Source organism: Colletotrichum paranaense (genome assembly GCF_030867605.1).
Source record: "Colletotrichum paranaense strain IMI 384185 chromosome Unknown Scaffold_1.1, whole genome shotgun sequence".
Lineage (NCBI taxonomy): Eukaryota > Fungi > Ascomycota > Sordariomycetes > Glomerellales > Glomerellaceae > Colletotrichum > Colletotrichum paranaense.
Genome location: NW_026848959.1, coordinates 1,359,181 through 1,377,959, shown reverse-complemented (window position 1 = coordinate 1,377,959; position 18,779 = coordinate 1,359,181). Strand labels below are relative to the sequence as shown.

Below are 18,779 nucleotides of genomic sequence, written 5' to 3'. Positions count from 1 at the left end.
AGCCATTAAATGACCTACTCTCATCAAGCCTTCAAATACATAACTAAACCTTTTTAACTGCTGAAAAAGAAGAAACGGGCATAGTCCATCATGCTGGTGATTGCGTGTTTCCATACTCTTCCATCCATAACATCCAGCTTCCTAACTTCGAGCAACTACTACATGTAGCTATCCAGAGCCCCTCGGCTGCGCCTCAGAGAAAGAAGTTGAGTTACATCAGTGGAAGAACGAGGTGGCCAGAAACAACACAAAAAAAGCGAAGTTGGGACATTCAGTATATAGACAAGGATATCCTCCTGGAGGAGACAAAAGGTATCGCGGCCCTGGCCAGGATTCGAACCTGGGGCCTCTTCCATGATGGTGTTTGATCGCTCAATAACCCTAAGGAAGAATCATACCGCTAGACCACCAGGGCTGATGAGGTTGATGGCGATGTTGTGCCAATTCGATGGGTGTCGGGGAGAATTTTGCGCATTATGGAGCCAGGTGGTTAATGTGTGGAGTCACGAAGCCCTCGTCTCGGTGAGCTAGTCAAGGATTGCGTAAAAATATTCATTCCCGTCATAACTATCCCCGCAGAGGAAGATTTGTGTTACTCTTGCATCGCTAGATCTGCCTCGAAACCACAGGGAGCTTCACTGACAGGCTAGTGCCTGGCTTGAAGCAGATCGCAATGGCTGGCAGACTGGGCCCTCTCGGGGTACAACGCCCAACCAGCTTTTCGCTTTTGCCTTGATACCTTCGGGTGACAGTTCGACGCTGGTCTTGGGCTTGAGCCCATCTCTCTGGGTGCTCATCAAGAACTTCCCAATACTGATGCCGTTGTTTGCGGTCCGTCCAAAAAAGCTTACAAGCTTGAACTTGGTTTCTGAGTTGAACCCTTCTTCGTACGAGTTAAGGTATACCAGAGCCATGCCGATTGGCAACGGCGCTGATTGTATTCCAAAGGTTCCCGCAGATGGATGGAAGAAGACGTCGACAATGTTGGCTATCTTGGTGCAATAGAGGCGGGGGTCCGTTCGTTCGGGCAACTCCGGTGACTTTGTGCCGATTGCAAGGCGAAGAGTGCTGTAGGTGAGAATACAAATAGTCCAGTATAACGTAATGATCGATGCAACAGCGACGTCGCAGGCTGTCGGACTATTTGAGCCACGAGTCGCGAGTTCTTCAAGTTCTTTTTTGGGGCTCAAATTATCGAGCCACCAATTGAGCTCTTCGTCCACTCGCCAACACTCTTTGATCAGAGCAAGGCGCCTTAATTCTTTCTCCTCTAAGTCTTTGCAGCTGTTCATGTGGTCCAGGTCTTCCAGAAGTCCAGGTATGTCAACAAATACGTCGATCAAGATATCCTTTGGGGTCTTAGGGACATTCTGCCACGGAACCGTCTTCCAGGCCGGGTGGCTTAACGGAAACCGTCGTCTGCGCTTGACGTGAGATATGACCTGCATTTTATTATCAGCATGACTCAAGTAGAGAGGATTTGATGCATGTGGAAGGGCAGGTTTCAACTGACCAGATGAAGTCGACCAGAAGCGTACAGGTCGTGGCCATGGCCGTCGATATGTGCCTCTGGAGTCCGCTGCATGATGAGGGCGAGTTCGCCTAAAGAATGCCCCTCCCAACTTTCAGCTTGAGAGATACCATGTCGCTCTCGATCGTCTGCCCCATAGAGCAACTTTCGGGGGGGAGTTAGTAAGCCTCAATGTTGTTCTCGGGCGAAGACTACTTGCTCACCTCATAGAAGCCCAGGATTCTTGAAGTCACCATCAAGGCATCTGACTTCCATCTTTTGGGATGCCGTAAGGCAACATTCATCTCAGTCAAGGCATTGCAATAAAACTTGAGACCATCGTCTATCATCCACTGCTGCTTGTCGCGACGACCTATGGTGCCCAAGCTGAGTGCCAGTAAGCTCAGACGCAAGGCGGCGTCGGTGCGGTAGAGATCTCGCACGGTTGTCGCCCAGTCTGCGTTGGAATACCTCATGATGGGACTCCTGGGACTGCATATCGGAGCATCAGGCATATAGCCATCCCAGAAGAGCTCGAGGATCCGCTCCTCAAAGGCAGACTGGGATAATGAGTGCGTCTGAACAAGGGCGGGTGTGACTGGCACCAGAGCCGTCACCTTGAAGTCTTTGCCCGTCGGCGGCTTGGTCACATTGACGAAGATGCGTTTCCTTTCGTAGCCTGCACATTCTAAGCCTGCCTTTATGCACTGCCCGCATGAAGGTCGTTGTAGGTCGCACTGGCAGCAGTTCTGTCAGCAGCGGGACGCGTCGTGGTTATAACAGACGAATTGATCATCCCATCTTGACAGACTTACGCCTTTCTTACGCTTCCTACACGTGTTGCAACCTTTGGAGCGTCCGGGAACTCCGACCATGTCGAGGAAAGTATCAACGGTGTCGGGGAGGGTGATGTGGGTTCGCGGCGCGAGATGCTTCTCAAAAAGGCATGGTGACGGCGCGGGATGTGGCCCGTTTATGACTACGGAGGAATTTTAAAGTCCTTCTCGGGCCAGCAGTTCAATCGAAAAAGTACCGAGTGCGCGGCGCGAGCAATCGGTAAGATTGTATGTAGCCTTCGCCCTACAGTGCGCGCGGACAGACGCCAAGATCTTGGGTATGGGATGCGTCAGACTTCCCATGGCTGAGCAACTGAGAGATTAGGTAGTGAGAGGCTAGAGCGAATGACGAAGCTCGCGGAATAATCAAACCAGCATTCACCTCCAGTCTCAATGACGACTACATTCTCTTCCAAGACACGGGGGAAGGATGCGCCGCTGCTTAAACATTTGGGGCGAAGGATTGGGCTAAGCCCAGTCGTATTCAACGCCCGCATGCTTACGTGAATCCACTCAAACGGCTGTGAAAGCAGAACGGAACTAACCCCGTTTGGGAACCATTGTGCGCGCTGTGGACTGTGAGTCTGTAGGATGTTGGGCGAGATCGAGAGATCTCTTTGGCGGTCAGAGCTAAGGGTCAACTTTCGACGCCAAGATGGCGTTTTGGCGGTTGAATTCAACTTCAAACTTTGAATTAACGAGACACGGCAGCCCCCGTGTGCTAAGCAGTCGCGCATTCTCTTTCCCAAATCGTCCATGCGCCTCTCAGACCTTGCAGAGAAGTGCGTGTCGATCCTGGTCATGTCGACTCCAAGAGTGCGTTAGCAGTTGTCTCCATCAGAATGAGATCGCGATGAGAGGACAACGGAATGTGCAAATTACAAGTTATAAGAGATGGAAACCTCTGCTGGCAATGAACGAGAATGGGAGAGGATAAGAATACTCATTAATACAATTTTCAAATACCAGACACCTATTCATAATTCAACCCAATTAAAAGATCGTGCGACTTCGCAATATCTTCTCGACACCAGCCATATCAACGTCCGAGATCACATTATTCGAGTCACCATGGTTCAGCCAACTCGCCCGCCAGCCAATGGCTTCGTCGCCGCAACGCGAAAGGTCTACAACCCCCTAGGATTCTCCAAGGGCTATAACTTCGTCCTTTTCTTCATCTTCTTCGGTGCACTCATGGGGTTTACCCTCGCACGATTTCAGTACCTCAACTTCGACACCTTCTGCAGTGGAGCGGCGCCAGGAGAATGTTTCAACTACCAGAAAGGCCATGAAAAAGCCGGTCTCATCATCCACCTAGCTGGAATCTTGCCCGCCAGCTTTTTGGCATGTTTCCAATTCGTGCCTGTACTTCGTCACAAAGTCCTTCTCTTCCATCGTATCAACGGCTATGTCGTTATTCTTCTCGGACTTGTTGGGATTGCTGGCGCCTTGATGATTGCGAGGAATGCCTTTGGAGGCACGTTGGACACCCAAGTTGGTGTTGGTGTTATGGCGATTGCGTTCGTCACTGCGCTCACGCTGGCATTCGTCAACATCAAGCGACTTCAGATCGAGCAGCACCGGGCTTGGATGCTACGAGCTTGGTTCTACGTAAGCTTACCCCAACATTTGTCTACATCTCATTGAAGATAAAAACCTAATTTGATACCGCAACTAGGCTGGCTCCATTATTAGTCTTCGCCTTATTCAGTTCTCGGCCGCGGCTGTAATCAGCAGCATCGGAACATACTACACGGCGCGTCCTTGCGATCAAGTGGCTTTTATGGTTGACAACATGAACCGAACTCTTGAGCTCTATCCCGCTTGTGCATCCTATTTCTCTGGAGAGAACCCTGCTCAGCAAACAATCGTCCACGCGAACATCATTAGCCCTACATCGGCTGCTGAAGCCGGTGCAGCGGCGGGCATGCCGTTCGGTATGGCACTCTGGCTAGCACTTGCCTTGCATGCAATTGGTATCGAGATATACGTAAGTTCTAGCCCAATTCAATGTGTTCAGGTCCGCAACAGTCACTGACTGAACCTGTATGCAGTTGAAGCTCACCCCAGCTGAAGCCGAGAGGCTGCGAAACGTTTCCTATAAGAGGCAATTGGAGGCTGGCTTGAACCCTGCCGGGCGAGCTGGTATCACTGTCGACAAGATCGGAGATTCTGAGATGTGGCAGCCCAAACACAAGCCATCTCACGCGAGCTCAACTTCGGACCTGCCCAAGTAAGATAAGAACTGGGGCTTAGCGAAGTCGGAACTTGGAAGGTGTCGGGGATAAAATGTCTTACATATCATGCAAATAGTTTCGGCACGGGTGACAGGCGTTCCAGGAAGCTTGCATGCAATTGCTCAATGCTCAATGCTATTTCTCAAATCTAAACTGATGTGGCTGCCTCCATCAAATGCAAATCCCACATCACCAAATGCCAACGCCAAATTCTCCACTTACAACGTCCATCGGGTATAGCCGGGACGATCGGGGTCGTTTTCTATATACTTCAGTGTGCAAGACTGATACCATAGCTGACCCAGAAAACTCCTGCCTTCGTAATGGTATAAGCCCCCCAATAGTGACTTGATAGCAGTTGTGGCTGCATCAGTCTTGTAGAATGGTATTCTTCTATAATTCGATGAGGTTAGCACATACACTTTGATTGAATATTTCTCCATGAAGTTAGTTTCCGAGGAGCAACTTACGGAAATAGGTGATGGGCCACATGTCTGTCTATGATTAGATGAAAGAAGTGCCTCCCGACAAATCCGAAGTCTTGACCCATAGATAGGGTAGAAGGTATACCAGAACCATGGTTTTTGACCCAAATTCCTAGCCACACCAGCCCAGAAAGCAACGCATGATGTCAAGACCGCAGTCAGAGGCCAACACGCTCCATGCTTCGTTATCCCTAACAACAGAGCTCCAAGGGTCAAAGAGACTGACTCTCAGCCAACGCTCGGTTCCAGAAACATCTCGCAGGAGACTGTCTTTACCAGCAGACAGATTGAAGAAAGCATGTAGAGGCCAACCGAATAGCTGCTGTCCTAGCAACGAGATTGCTTGAACGACTGGAACATCGGAATCTTCCATGAACCCCGAAGGAGAGAATATGTCTCCATCAGAATCGACTGGTTTCATGGCTGGCACGAAGGCGACATCCCGAGTTGCGTGCCCGGTAAACCGATGATGGCGCCGGTGAGTGGACTTCCAGGAAAAGTACGGTACCATCAGAAAGGAATGAAGTACAGATCCAATTCCGTCGTTCAGCTTTGTCGAGACAAAGAGTGACCCATGACCGCACTCGTGAGCCAGTACCCAGATCCCAGTACAGATAAGTCCTTGGAGGAATGAGTATGCTCCCCAAGCTATGAAGGACAGAGTCTGCCCGAGTTGATCTTCTCTGATGTAGTTCAAGGCGAAGTAAACTAGTACTGCTGACGCCACGATGTCTCTGGAGATGTAGTAGAGAGAGGTCTGCGGACAGGGAAGAAAACAGCCCGGTGTTATAGCTTTTCGAAGATCCTGTATGTCGGGATAGTCTGTTGGCTTCATATTGAAAGTGTTTGAGCGCGAAATAATGTAGAACGAACGAAACCCATGTTATCCGATGTCCTCTGCGATTAGAGGAGCTTCAATTCATTGCAACCATACCGTCTTTATGGAAAGAGTGCTTCCTGACCAACTTTCCATTTCAGGGTAATTCTGCCTTGTCTTGATTTGTCGGTTACAAGATCTTGTGGAAGTGGCTATGATATCCGAACTGCAACAAGTCACGTAGCAATTGTACATCGTTACTTCTACTTCCGTACGACTGAAGTCAGACGAATCGATTTTGCCTTTGGGAATGTAGCTGAACGTTACAGAATCGCCTCCACGCAGATGCTTCGGGGGCTAATAAACTCTGTTCAAGGCGATTAATAGCTTCAACAACAGATCTTGCCGTTCTTAGTCTGGTGGTTGCTGAATGAAATCCAAGAATGACTCAAAGCAAGCAATGGGCAGAATAGGTATGCTTCAATAAACGCGTCGAAATCAAGTGGGCAGTCAATTTGGATCGAAAGTCAACTACGGATATCTCCCATGTAACTTCCGATTGATCCGAAAACGCGTGCTCGACTAAGTTCTATAACATTGCTTACATGTACCTCTCTGCAGTGTGATGCAGGATGTAGGATGTAGGAAGCGAAACGCATCGGTAGGTGCCCAAGTACGACATGGAAGAGAAGCAAAGGAACGAAGTCGTATGTCACGACTCACGATGCAATGTTCATATGGGATGTTCCGGCCACATCACGATAATCTGATTACAGCTCTGAAATGCCTGTTGAAGATCATTGGGGTAGGTGTGGTTGGATTCTTAGCGGTCCATTTTTCGACGTCACTTCCCATCTGGAGTATATCCAGTCGCACTCGTCAAGATAATCAAACACTTCGTGTTGCTCGGGGTCCTCGTAATTCATGATTCCTTGAGCTCCGACCTTCCGACCCTCCGATGTCTCAAAAGGCAGTGTTCTTCCATGTTCTATAACCGCAACCGGCGAGCTTCTTCCCGCCTCTCGAGCGTGAAACCACCTGCTGACGAAGCTGGGAAAAAGCACGACTATGGATTTCCGTTCTCGGATAAACGCGTGACTGGGCTTTCCTGAACAGATAGGCTTAACGTGTATGCTAGTGGACGTTAGTGGTCGAGCTAAGCCTCTACGGCAAGTTCGGCGACCAGGTCGTGGCATTCAGGGCCTGGCTTGCGCCTTGGCAGGAGCCGCCATCCCATCATTCACCGAAGGTGTCCACATGGTTCTGCGAGTGATGACTTTGCTGCATCAGGTTATTCAATGACTCGCTTCTGGGTGTTCGGAGCGAGGTTCTATCCCGACCGTTCGTAAAGAATTGCCGCGTTGAAAGCACGGATTGGCTTCGGCGCCGGTGAAAGTATGAGTGCAGATAGTTGCGGACCTTCACAGCTTTCGGCCGGTGAACGTGCTGGAGACTTCTCTCGTGGGGTGGGACGGGCGGCACTGGGGAACTTGCTACAGGAACGTCATTCCCATTCTTCTTTATGCAGGTATCGCTTCCTTAGCTGCACTTGCTCCTTAAGTGTACTAATGTCTTTAACTTGTCTTGTTATTGGCTACTGTTGGGGAGGAAAGTTGACTGACTTTCCATTGATCTACCCATGGTTATCGCACATCTGCAAAGTCACCTGTTGACTGCAGTAGTCGTACGTCCGTCCACCCCAATCATTGAAGCCATGTGCAGCGCATTTCTGGACGTGCGAGGGAACATACTGAGGGATAAGGTTCGAGTAGCGGCAAGCCGTCGGTTTTCTTGGAATGCAGGAGATGTTCTCTTCTGGTGCCGGCAAATATTGCCTTGCAGCTTCTCTTGGGTGATGTTTTCCCATGCGATGTGGTGCTTGCCATTGAGATCAACATTTGGGGTTACCGAGCCCATGTGCTTGCGTGAAGTGAACCAAGAAGTGAAGATATAAAGCTAGGCAAGAATCTGGCAAGTACGTTGAGTCTAGCTAAACTACATGTGCTATTTTTTCTGAAGATCGTAGCATCAGGATTTATCGGCTTAAATATGGCACAATACGGAAATGCTCCTAATCAGTCAATCTTGGTCAAGGGCTTGAAGATGGCGTATCGTTGGTTGGGACCGAACGATGGGATTCCGGTGATTCATCTCGTATCATTCAGGTCAGTCCACATCAGCCAGCATCCAGGTGAAGAGTGTAGTCTCACACCAACCAGGGCTACAATGAGCCAGATAGATCCGGTTTCTATGAATAAGATAGCCGAGAAGCGGCCAGTCATTCTCTTTGATAACGCTGGTGTCGGCAGATCCGAAGGACAAGTGCCTACATCTTACGCAGGCTGGGCGGATTATTGCGCAGAACTCATCGTACAACTCGGATTTAATCAAGTGGATGTCTTAGCCTTTTCGATGGGTGGATGCGCGGCTCAGATGCTGGCTTTGAATTATCCAGCTTTGGTTCGCCGTCTGATCCTCATTGGATCCCTTCCAAGTATTGGACCAGGAGTCATACTCCCGCCGCCCGCACCCTTTCAGGGTATCCGTATGGCACATGAACATGAGTCTCAGGAAGCTGCGCTGCTGAAATTTTGTTTTCACTCTTCAGATGCCAGTCAAGCAGCGGGGAGAGCGACGTTTCGGAGAATGCTTGCGGCCAGAGATGATTGGTCCGATTTGATTGTGCCGATAGCACCCGACGTCAAGTACAGGCGTTTGCTAAGTTTATGAATCCAAAACACTCATCAGAAGGCTCTTTCGGGCGATTCGACGAACTGAGAATTCCGGTTCTGATAATCAGAGGTTAGTGCACATCATGGATCTTGACTGACAGTAAGCAGAGTTGAAACCTTAGAGAAGTGAGTACTGATTGCCTATGGAAAAACCAGGATCTCATGACTATGTCTTCGAAAGACAAACATGCCAAGCTATGGCGAGACGAATGTATAATGCTGCTGTCAGTGTTTATGAGTTTCCGGATGCTGGCCATGCTCCACACTGGCAATATCCAGAGGGGTTTGCCGAAATTGTCGACTCTTTCTTATGTGCTCAGGACACAATGGCGGTCCAAGAGCTACCAGAAAATTGGGTGCGTTGGATTCATGGCTCGGACTTGATCAGTAAAATTTGAGGCTTGGTTCTGTGCCAGAAAGTCAGGAAACAAGGGGCACGCCTTCACGTACTATGTATGTACTTTGAACAGGGTTTCCAAAAATCGAACTTGTCGTTCCATCAATGCTCCTTTCAACTGCTAGAAACTTTCAACTATACTTCACAGTGTGTTTGTTTCTAATTGTCTCTTAGAAGCCGTGCTCCGGACTCAATTATCTTGAGATCGAAGCTATCAAGGACCCGGGCCGAGGCCACTATCAAAGACGTGAGTGAAGAATACATTGCGCCCAAATCCAGGTAACAATACCGAATTGATCCGTGATGAACGTGATATTATAATTCCGTTGCGTATTGTCGAACAATTGCCGATGGCGAACATGAATCCATCGAACGGTAGGTGGGCTCGAAGATGAGCGGCGAACATAGCTCAGTTGGGAGAGCGTCAGACTGAAGTATGGGTCAACAAGACCCATCGAAAACTTCACTCAATCAATCTGAAGGTCGTGTGTTCAATCCACACTGGTCGCATCTTCATTTTTGGCCATTACGACGGAGTGTAGTGGATGTGTACCATATCATGTAGTTTTCAGTCAGGTTTTGATACCATATTGACTCACCTTCAACATCTGACGAGGTGTCTATCTAACTAAGGTAAGCCAGCCATCGGCGAACGTTATAGTCGACCATCGAGGTAAAATGAATATGGGTATCATGTGGAGTAAGTAGCTTTCCATTGCATTGCGAGCAAGCATCGAGTTGACGTTCATGAATACTACCAGCAAGATCGGCAATAGGGTGACTTTGCCCTCACAATGTCATGTTATACACAAGGCATGCATGGTCGGTGTCGTCGAAAGTAGGAAGTATTTAATCAGATTAGAGAAATTACGATGGTACACAGACAACGCGGTACACATGCATAGCGATACCGAACCAATGATAATAAGCTTAATGTCTGGCCAACTAATACATGTCTTGCTCGATTATCAGCCAGGGAGAATCATTTTGCAGATCTCCGGAATTGCTTCCCCATCTGGTGATATTTCGCATAGTTTCAAGTTCAAAAGATCAGAGACACCGATGCGGGCCCGGAGTTTGCTGGGCGTTTTCACAACAACACTTAACCGGACCGCACCCACGCGACCTGCAGAAGAGTTCCGACTACCTGCCTACTTGCACGACGATGTTCTGTCTACATCCACCGTCAAACCTAGATTTTGGCGATATTCATGTGATGACGAGCATGACACAATGCAGACTCCCCGCAGAGGTGTAACGGCGAGGCGCAATCAGCATTCGTTCAGCGTAGTGTCTGACCTTGTGAGACATGATTCTCCGAACTGGACGAAAACAGCCAAACACCGTGACACCGACGCCAGTCGACCCAATGACAGCAGTTGCGTTAGCAAAATACGGGCCGTCGCGCCTGGGAGATGCCGTGACCCGGTGAGACAGTCGAGAGATAGCTTTGGGCCAGTGACGCGAAGGGGTAACAAAGAGGATTCCACATCTCAGACCTGGGAACTTGGGAGATGCTGGGCATTTCGTTTTAAGGCTCGAGGTCGGGCAGCTTTTTTTTCTTTTGGACCGGTTTGCTGTCCCAGCTAGCTACCGCTTTCTCCAAATTCCATCCTAGTCTTCCATCCAGATCACTGTCCTCATATTTCACACGATGGCGACCCCGATTCCACGACCACCAGGGGTGCCTATTTTGGGCAACATCAAGAACATCGACACCAAGAACACCTGGGCGTCTCTCAAGAAGCTGTCCGAGACGTACGGCGAGATCTTCCAAATCAAAGTCCTCAACAGAACAATCGTCTTCGTTGCTGGTGCCGCGCTTGTAGAGGAACTTTGCGACGAGAAACGATTCCGCAAGTACGTCGGCGGTCCCATCGTCGAGATCCGATACGCAGTCCACGATGCTCTGTTCACAGCCTACGACCACGAGGAAAACTGGGGCATCGCCCACCGCATCATCGCCCCCAAATTGACGGCAGCGTCCGTGGCGGAGCGTTTTACGGACATGCTCAGCACGACAAACGAGCTTCTCGAGAAGTGGAAGGGCCTCGGCGTCAACGCTGAGGTGTCTGCCATTGGCGAGCTCAACAGATTGAACCTCGAGGCTACGACGCTGGCACTCTTCGGCAAGAAGCTCAACTGTCTTACTGGACCAGAACACCCGATGCTTCGAGGCATGGAGGACTCGACATCCGAGGCAATGCAGCGACCTAATCGACCTGGTCTCTTCAACTGGCTCTTTTATGGAAGCAAGTTCAAGAAGGGAAAGCAAGTGATGCGGGCATACGCCGAAGATCTGGTCCAATACCGGAAATCCAATCCATCGGATAGGAAGGATCTCTTGGCTGCCCTTCTTAGCACAGTGGACTCCGAGTCGGAGAAGGCTTTGACTCACACCCAAGTCATTGACGAAATAGTCTCCATGCCCATCGGCAGCAGCACGGCGCCAGGCATGGTCAGCACTGCCATCTACTTCCTGCTGAAGAACCCTAATGTCATCACTATCGCGCGCAATGAGCTCAATCGTGTTGTCGGTGACGGTGAGTTGACCTTTGCGCACCTCTCGCAGCTCAAATATATCGAGGGCATCGTCCGCGAGTCTCTGCGGCTTTCTTTCGCCGCCCCAGGGTTCAACATTGAGCCCATCCCTAAGGACGGTGACAAGAGCCCCGTGTTCCTCGCAGGAGGCCAGTATCAGATCGCCTACAACCAGCCCATGATCGTCGTTCTCGCGGGTGTGAACCGGGATCCTTCGGTCTTTGAAGACCCATTGGCTTTCAAGCCTGAGCGTATGATGGGTGACAAGTATGAGCAGCTGCCTTTGAGTGTAAGAAGGTCCTATGGTAATGGAAAGCGAGAGTGCATTGGTAAGCACTATGCGTGGTTGTGGAACATGGTTGTGGTGGCCAAGTTGATCAAGGAGGTGGACTTCACTATGGCGGATCCTTCGTATGAGTTGAAACAGGACGGGTGGTTCAACTTGAGACCGGTGGACTTCCACGTCAGAGTCAAGACGCGGGTGGACAGCAAGGCGCCTTTACTTTAAGCTGGTTTGTATTGTGTTGTACCAGATTGCCACCACCGAGCGGATTCATGAGCGGTATATCAGATCAATGACGGATTGGATTTGATGTTTCTCCACACAGATATGGCTACTTGCACTTTCTTGAGATTTAACGAATAACGATTATTGATTTACTATCCACGCGACCAAATCCCTGTTCAAGGAATAGTGAGAGACAGAGAGGCGTCATCCGCTTTGCTACCTCTCTTCGAGATACCACCCTGTGCCAGCGCAATCTCGCCTTTGGCATCATCGGCAGCGAAGAACGCAGAGGTGGCGAAGGGAGCACCAAGCATGCAAGCGCCGGTGTCAATGTTGAGTGCGCAGAGCCCAGCTTCGGCATCCGCGTTGTTGCGGATGTAGTTACGGATAGGAGTCTTGATGGTCACGCTCTTACCGTCGGCACCGGCAAACTCGAGATCGATGGTGAGGTCCTTGGGAACGGAATCGCAGCTGCCGTTGTAGGAGACGTGACCGATGGAATCACGGGTGAGACCGGCGGCAGCGAAGAAGGCTGCAAGGCCAGCATCACCGATGGGCAGGTCGTTGATCTGGGTGCCAGAGTCGATCATGCAGGACTTTGTGGTCACTTCCGACTTGTCGAGGGTGACGTTCTTGACCTTGACGGTGGGAGGAGAGACAAAGTATCCGACAGTGGCACCGAGACCATCGTTCTCGACGAGAGGCACCCGGACGAGGTCACCCGTGAACTTGGACAGGTCAATGGCGCCGAAGACGGCGTTGCCGGTGAAGGTGCCCTTCCAGTCGGCGGGAGCCTCGTCGAACCAAATGCTCTGGACGGGGGCGCTGATAGCTCCCTTCTCGAGGAGATCCTGACGGACATGAGGGCCGGTGGTGTTCCACTCTGCGGTACGGTAGAAGGGCGCCACGCCGAGGATGCCGAGGTCATACGGGGCCGGCTTGCACTGGCCGCCGTCCAACAGGCGCTGCTGCATGTAGTTGGCAATAGCCACGCGGGCGTCCACCTTTGACGTGAGACCGGCGTCGCCGGCAAAGAGGAATGTGTCGTTGACGCTCTCCTTGCCCTGGACAATCTTGGTGTACCCACCGTAGGCGTACTGCGTCACGAACGTCTCGGGTTTCTTGGCCGTCGCGCTGTGAGGGTAGTCGTAGAAGGGCTCGGCCGTGGCGTTGCACTGGCCCTGGCAGAAGAAGCCGGTGCAGCCCCAGTTGTTGATGGCGTTCGGGCCAAAGACCCAGAAGTTCTCGGAGCCCTGGTCGAAAACGACCTCGACCGAGGTGTTTGCGGCCGAGTTCACCAGGTTCGTGGCGATCTTGTGGCCGCCGCCGTAGTAGTAGTGCAGAGGGACGCTGACGGTGGGGATGGCCGCGAGGGCGCCGTTGGCCAGGGCCGTCATGACAAGGGACTGGGCAAGCATCTTGTCGGTAGGAGCGAATTTGAGCGAGTGACTGAGGTGCGTGGTGGAAGAGAGGCTCAACTCCGGTGTGAGGGTTCACGTTCTCTTATCATCTCGTGGTGTTATGGCCACAGGCTCCTGGTCCGTGAAGGTTCATGGCGGGGAAGATCACGACCGGGGTCATGCTAATGCTATTTTCGGATACTAACTTTTAAGAATCTCATATGACCTATGACCTGCGAGACCGAGGAACATTCGGGTGACTTTCCGGAGAAAGCAGGTTCACGCAGCCTCGAGTCCCGGCTTGGCCATGATCGCCCCGAAACAACCCATGGAGAGTCGCTGCCGCCAACGCCGGTGGGAGCCGTGAGAAGAGTATTTTTCGTATTAAGATTGCGACAGGCATCGAATAAAGTGCTGATATGGGGTCGTAGTGCACGGTAGTTGGTGGATATCAACGGCTTTCCTATTGTCGAGCCAAAGCGAGATTGGCTCAATGCACCGAACCACCATCAAGCTTCGTCTAGTATTTTGGGTTAAGCCCAGGGCGGTAGGGCCGACGGTTGGCCCCGTTGTGAAGTTTGTATTCTTTTTGACTTGTTCTACCGGGATTCGGCAGTCGTCCGATCTTTTGGATACGAGCTTTTTGGCGGAGATTTCACCTTTTAGAAAGCATTATTGCATGGGTACCCCTGGAGGGGGAAAGAGTCCACGATGATGTCAAATCCTACCCAAGATATTCTTCATCGCCAAGCAGCGGGTCGAGTGATACGGGAGAGTTGCCGAAAAGCTTGTCCCGGCCCCTGAAGGCTGGCCGCTGGTATTAGATGAAGTGACGCTGCAAGCCCAAGCAGACCGTGGCAGAGAGTGAGACTCGCCACGCTCCCACAAGCTTGTACGCCCACAAGACAGAGAATATGAGGCTATCGTTAGTTTCAACTCTGCTTCTGAGCAGCTTCGCTCTCAGTCAACCGACTACTAGCGGCCATGCAGTTCACGAGGTCGTGAAGCAGCTCCCGCAGGGCTGGCGGCATATCGCTGCGGCCGATGACCTCAACACGATCCAGCTTTCCGTCGCGTTGAAGCAGCCCGGCTTGTCGGAGCTCAAGGCACGTCTCGAGGTGACCAGCGACCCAAATCATGCCGAGTATGGCGCACACGTATCTCGCGATCTCTTGAAGATGTTCCAGGAGCCGAACGCTGATGCCTACGCTGTCGTTGCGACTTGGCTTTCTGCTCACGATATTCGGAGCTTTGTTCAGGACGGCCCTTGGGTTCGCATAAACACCACCGTCGTCAAAGCGAATCGCTTGTTGGGTTGCAAGTTCTCCAAGTATCAGTACAAGAGCGAGAAGGCTGTGTTGCGGGCCAAGGAGTACACTCTTCCGAGCCAGGTCTCAGAGGTTGTCGACTTTGTCTTCCCGGTTACTCAGTTCATGAGCAAGCCGCCTAGACGACAGATCAAGGCGAGGGAGTCTGGCAAAGTAAAGCGACAGAGCACGAGTAAGTTCATGGCGGATCCCAATAGCTAGGTTTCTAAGTCACCACATCACTGACGCATCACAGTGCCTCGAAGCTGCTGGGACTACACAACCCCCGACTGCATCGTGGATCTCTACAACATCAACTACAGCCCGCCAAATGAACCATCACCCACAGACTTTGGCATCGCCGGCTTCCTAGAGCAATATCCCAATGTTCCTACTCTCCAAGCCTTCCTGGCGTCCTACAGCCCCCGCCGAAACACCACCGCCTTCTCGCCAAAGTACAACCTCACGGTGGAGTCCATCAACGGCGGCAGCGACACCACCGAAGGCAACGGCGTCGAGGCTTTGCTGGACATCCAGTACAGCATGCCCTTCATCCAGCCGATGAACGCAACCTACTTCTCCACCGGCGGCCGCGGTCCCGAAATCGGGCCTGACGGCAAAGAAAAGGATCCCAAGGACAGCGCCCACGAGCCCTGGATCGAGTTCCTCGAGGCCCTGCTCGCCCGCGAGACCATCCCAGACGTCATCTCCATCTCCTACACCGACGATGAGCAGCTCATCCCGCAGCCGTACGCCCGTCGCGTCTGCGACCTCTTCATGCAAGTCGCCGCCCGCGGCGTTTCTGTTCTGGTAGCTACCGGCGACGGTGGCGCAGCGGGCATCGGTTCAGGAGACTGCATCTCAAACGACGGCAAGAACACGACAAAGTTTATCCCGACGTTCCCCGTCGACTGTCCCTGGGTTACGGGTGTCGGCGCGACGGGCAACTATGCGCCGACGGAGCCTGCGTGGTACAGCTCCGGCGGATTCAGTGAGTACTTTGAGCGTCCGGCGTGGCAGGAGTCCGCGGCCAAGGCGTACATTGCCGGCATCAACGGATCACACGCAGGCTGGTACGCACCGAACGGCCGCGGTAGCCCGGACATCTCGGCCATCGGGTCCCGGTTCCTGATGCAGCCTGGGTGGACGCAGAAGGGGACAAGCGCCAGCACGCCCGTCGTCGCTGCGATGATCGCTCTCGCCAACGACAAGCGCATGAGGGAGGGAAAGCCTGCTTTGGGATTCCTTAACCCGCTGCTGTACTCTGACAAGGTGCGTTCCGCGATCAACGATGTCACGAGCGGATCTAGCGGAAGCTGCTCTTACGGGACGAAGGTTGAGAGCGGGTGGTCTGCGACTGCTGGATGGGATCCGGCGACTGGCCTTGGGACGTTGGACTTTTCCAAGTTCCTTCAGGCGTTGGAGTGAGGCTTTGTAATCGTAGAAACTTGATACACTTGATCTCACAATTACGACTCTGATGGACTGCTGTGTACAATAACCAAAGCCAACCGGGCTTCATGAATCTTAGCCCTTCAATCATGCCAATGCCCCTCCAAGTAATTCTCGTACTCTCCGCCGAAGTGGACAACCTGACCAGCAGCATTCTTCGGCTTCTCGGCCAGGAACTCAAACTCTGGCAACACCAGACTATCAGAGCCGGTGATCTTGAGCGCCAACTGCTCCCCGGCATCAAACTGTATGGCAGTGGGCCATATCCAGACCTCCATCTTGACGATCTCGCCCGCCTTGACCTCAATGTCTTCGTCGTGGGCTAGCGTCTGCCAGTAGTTGGGCGACAGCTCCGGCGCGACCTTGCGCTTGGAGGCGCGGAGCTTGCCGTTGGGTCCTAGGTATTTGAGCGGGTTGATGCTGGGGATTTCCTTGGGATCAGACACGGGGAGTGCCTCGAGGGGAATGTTAATATGCTCGAGGTCTTTGCCGCTTGCATCTCGTTTGCGAATCTGAGCGTAGACGTCAAAGTCTGTAGCCGAGGGGCAGGATACATGGACCACGAGCTTGGTTGGGCCCAGCAGCTGCGTAGACTTGGGAAAGGTGTGCGTGAAGACCATGGTTTCCGTGCCCTCATAGCCAAGGGTTGCGGTATCGGTGTTTTTGGAATGCTGCAGCGTCTTGTCGGCACCCAAGTAAAGACGCTGGAGTCCCGTGTTCGTGGCACTCGGTAATAGCCAAGGAAGAGAGTCAAAAGGGAGATCGATCACGGGTGGCTTGTTGTAGCCAAGCACGGCCAGCCTCACCGGCGAAGTCTTCTCCCACCCGTTGTCGATGCCTTTCATGTAGCGGTCGAAGAACTTTTGCAAGTCATCGGTACGTTCTTGGCTGTATAGGTCGAACCACTCTTGCGTAGCATGGGTCACCATCCTAGGAAGAAGTCAACTAAATGTGACCTGGGCCAGGGTGCATGCATTGAACGAACCATTTGTTTTGGTGAGGGATCTCTTCGAAACCTCTGAAGCTCCCAATGGTGTGAAGCATCGTCGAATAGCTGCCCAAGATGTAGGCCGGGACCTCAATCCTGTCCATGCGGGCCCTCTTGTCATCCCAGTACGCTCTGAGACCCTGCCCGTGCTTAAGCAGCATCTCGACGCTGTTTTCTTGCTGACCACGACCTGATTCACAGTCAGTTGAGTCGAATAGTTAAAGCCTATAGATGGATAGGCGTGCAACTTACCACGAACCACATTGTTAATCATCGACCCGAACCCAATCGAAGGAATCCCGCCACGGCACAGACTCTCGCGCATATGATCGCTCGCACCCTCCAGAGGGGCAATACACGCCAAGTGAGGCGGCCTCTCGGCGGCTATGTACCACTGACACAGCGCAAGCCATGAGTTGCCAGCCATGGCGACCTTGCCTGTGCACCAGGGCAGCTTGGCGATATCCTCAATGGCGTCGTGGCCGTCTTGGCCCTCTGGGGTACCCCACGACCTCATGTCGCCTTCAGAGTCACCGCATCCTCTGGCGTCTGCGTTGATGATGGCATAGCCTTTCGGCACCCATTCAGCGGGGTCTAGTCTTGGAGGCAAGTCAGTCTTCCAAGTCTGATAGTAAGGGCGCATGTTAGGGAGATCCCACCCCTCGAACGACTCGTAACCCGATAGTTTGCTCAGGGGAACGCCACATCGTAAAGGAACTGCGTGGAGATTCAGGGTGCCTGGAAAATACTGTTAGTAGTTGGTACGCAACAACACAATTGGCATCATTTTGGGCCGTACCCGTGTCAGTCTTCCCGTAGGGCGACCACATCAGGATGGCAGGGACCTTCTCGTCCATCTTCGGCCGAAAGATGTCAACCCGGATGCGGGTCCCGTCGCGCAGCGTCAACGGCTGGTCCCGCTCAAGGATGATGTCGCACGGGAGCGGACGATGCTCTGGGGTCTTTTGACTTCCGCTTGAGAGCTCCACGCGGGAAGGCTCTTTGGGAGTTGGCCATGCTGGAGGGATAGTGGGGGTCTGGATGACTTCAATGTTGTTGACGATAAGTGGCGCCATTGTTGCTTAATCTAACAAACTCGCAGTGATAAATACCCGTTGATGCAGGTACAATGTTTGTCTAGAACAAGACTATTAGCCTCTTTGATGGCGGCAGCATCGCATGTTTGTTATATCGTTATTATACGAGACCATCATAAATCCGAGCTTCCCGGCCTGTCTACACCTCTCAGGGGACTCTGTAAATCCTCGGATTTGACCCAATTCCTGATGACGGGTCGTCGAGAACGCTCAGAAACACGGCCCCCTTCACCGGCATGGCTCCACGGCAGATTCCCACTTGTGTACCAGCCAATGGCGTTGCCATTTTCGCCCTCTTGGGGTAATATTCGCCTGGGCGAGGTCCGAGGGCCTCGTACTTATTGGACTCAACCTGGGACCAGTTCACATGTAGCCCTACAGTCTGCCTATGCCATGCGATACGTCGGAGAGGGCCTGGGCATATCCATGCCGCATATGTTTGAGTTCTTCCCCGCCATTTGGCCCTGCTGAT

The 18,779-nt window shown here is 52.2% G+C and overlaps 9 protein-coding genes across 9 annotated transcripts; 5 read left to right on the top strand and 4 right to left on the bottom strand.

Moving 5' to 3' along the window:
- Window positions 1–635: 635 nt before the first annotated feature.
- CPAR01_00480 (uncharacterized protein) lies at window positions 636–2,385 on the bottom strand (the record flags this gene model as incomplete). The annotated part of the gene is made up of 4 exons (XM_060484772.1): window positions 636–1,442; window positions 1,514–1,675; window positions 1,735–2,247; window positions 2,326–2,385. 4 exons carry the CDS (start codon window positions 2,383–2,385, stop codon window positions 636–638), a joined length of 1,542 nt encoding a protein of 513 aa, XP_060355629.1.
- Window positions 2,386–3,417: 1,032 nt separating this feature from the next.
- On the top strand, window positions 3,418–4,583 carry CPAR01_00479 (uncharacterized protein; the record flags this gene model as incomplete). The annotated part of the gene is made up of 3 exons (XM_060484771.1): window positions 3,418–3,957; window positions 4,025–4,336; window positions 4,401–4,583. 3 exons carry the CDS (start codon window positions 3,418–3,420, stop codon window positions 4,581–4,583), a joined length of 1,035 nt encoding a protein of 344 aa, XP_060355628.1.
- A 597-nt stretch (window positions 4,584–5,180) lies between these two features.
- CPAR01_00478 (fatty acid desaturase) lies at window positions 5,181–5,903 on the bottom strand (the record flags this gene model as incomplete). Its single annotated transcript, XM_060484770.1, has 1 exon — window positions 5,181–5,903. The coding sequence occupies one exon, from the start codon at window positions 5,901–5,903 to the stop codon at window positions 5,181–5,183; it is 723 nt and encodes a 240-aa protein (XP_060355627.1).
- Window positions 5,904–7,524: 1,621 nt separating this feature from the next.
- On the top strand, window positions 7,525–7,839 carry CPAR01_00477 (uncharacterized protein; the record flags this gene model as incomplete). Its single annotated transcript, XM_060484769.1, has 1 exon — window positions 7,525–7,839. One exon carries the CDS (start codon window positions 7,525–7,527, stop codon window positions 7,837–7,839), a length of 315 nt encoding a protein of 104 aa, XP_060355626.1.
- A 95-nt stretch (window positions 7,840–7,934) lies between these two features.
- CPAR01_00476 (uncharacterized protein) lies at window positions 7,935–8,615 on the top strand (the record flags this gene model as incomplete). Its single annotated transcript, XM_060484768.1, has 1 exon — window positions 7,935–8,615. One exon carries the CDS (start codon window positions 7,935–7,937, stop codon window positions 8,613–8,615), a length of 681 nt encoding a protein of 226 aa, XP_060355625.1.
- Window positions 8,616–10,668: 2,053 nt separating this feature from the next.
- CPAR01_00475 (cytochrome P450) lies at window positions 10,669–12,063 on the top strand (the record flags this gene model as incomplete). The annotated part of the gene is made up of 1 exon (XM_060484767.1): window positions 10,669–12,063. One exon carries the CDS (start codon window positions 10,669–10,671, stop codon window positions 12,061–12,063), a length of 1,395 nt encoding a protein of 464 aa, XP_060355624.1.
- Window positions 12,064–12,239: 176 nt separating this feature from the next.
- Window positions 12,240–13,481, bottom strand: CPAR01_00474 (uncharacterized protein; the record flags this gene model as incomplete). Its single annotated transcript, XM_060484766.1, has 1 exon — window positions 12,240–13,481. The coding sequence occupies one exon, from the start codon at window positions 13,479–13,481 to the stop codon at window positions 12,240–12,242; it is 1,242 nt and encodes a 413-aa protein (XP_060355623.1).
- Window positions 13,482–14,377: 896 nt separating this feature from the next.
- On the top strand, window positions 14,378–16,198 carry CPAR01_00473 (tripeptidyl-peptidase sed4; the record flags this gene model as incomplete). Its single annotated transcript, XM_060484765.1, has 2 exons — window positions 14,378–14,963; window positions 15,027–16,198. 2 exons carry the CDS (start codon window positions 14,378–14,380, stop codon window positions 16,196–16,198), a joined length of 1,758 nt encoding a protein of 585 aa, XP_060355622.1.
- Window positions 16,199–16,305: 107 nt separating this feature from the next.
- Window positions 16,306–18,286, bottom strand: CPAR01_00472 (uncharacterized protein; the record flags this gene model as incomplete). Its single annotated transcript, XM_060484764.1, has 4 exons — window positions 16,306–17,152; window positions 17,208–17,400; window positions 17,463–17,948; window positions 18,010–18,286. The coding sequence occupies 4 exons, from the start codon at window positions 18,284–18,286 to the stop codon at window positions 16,306–16,308; spliced, it is 1,803 nt and encodes a 600-aa protein (XP_060355621.1).
- Window positions 18,287–18,779: the final 493 nt, after the last annotated feature.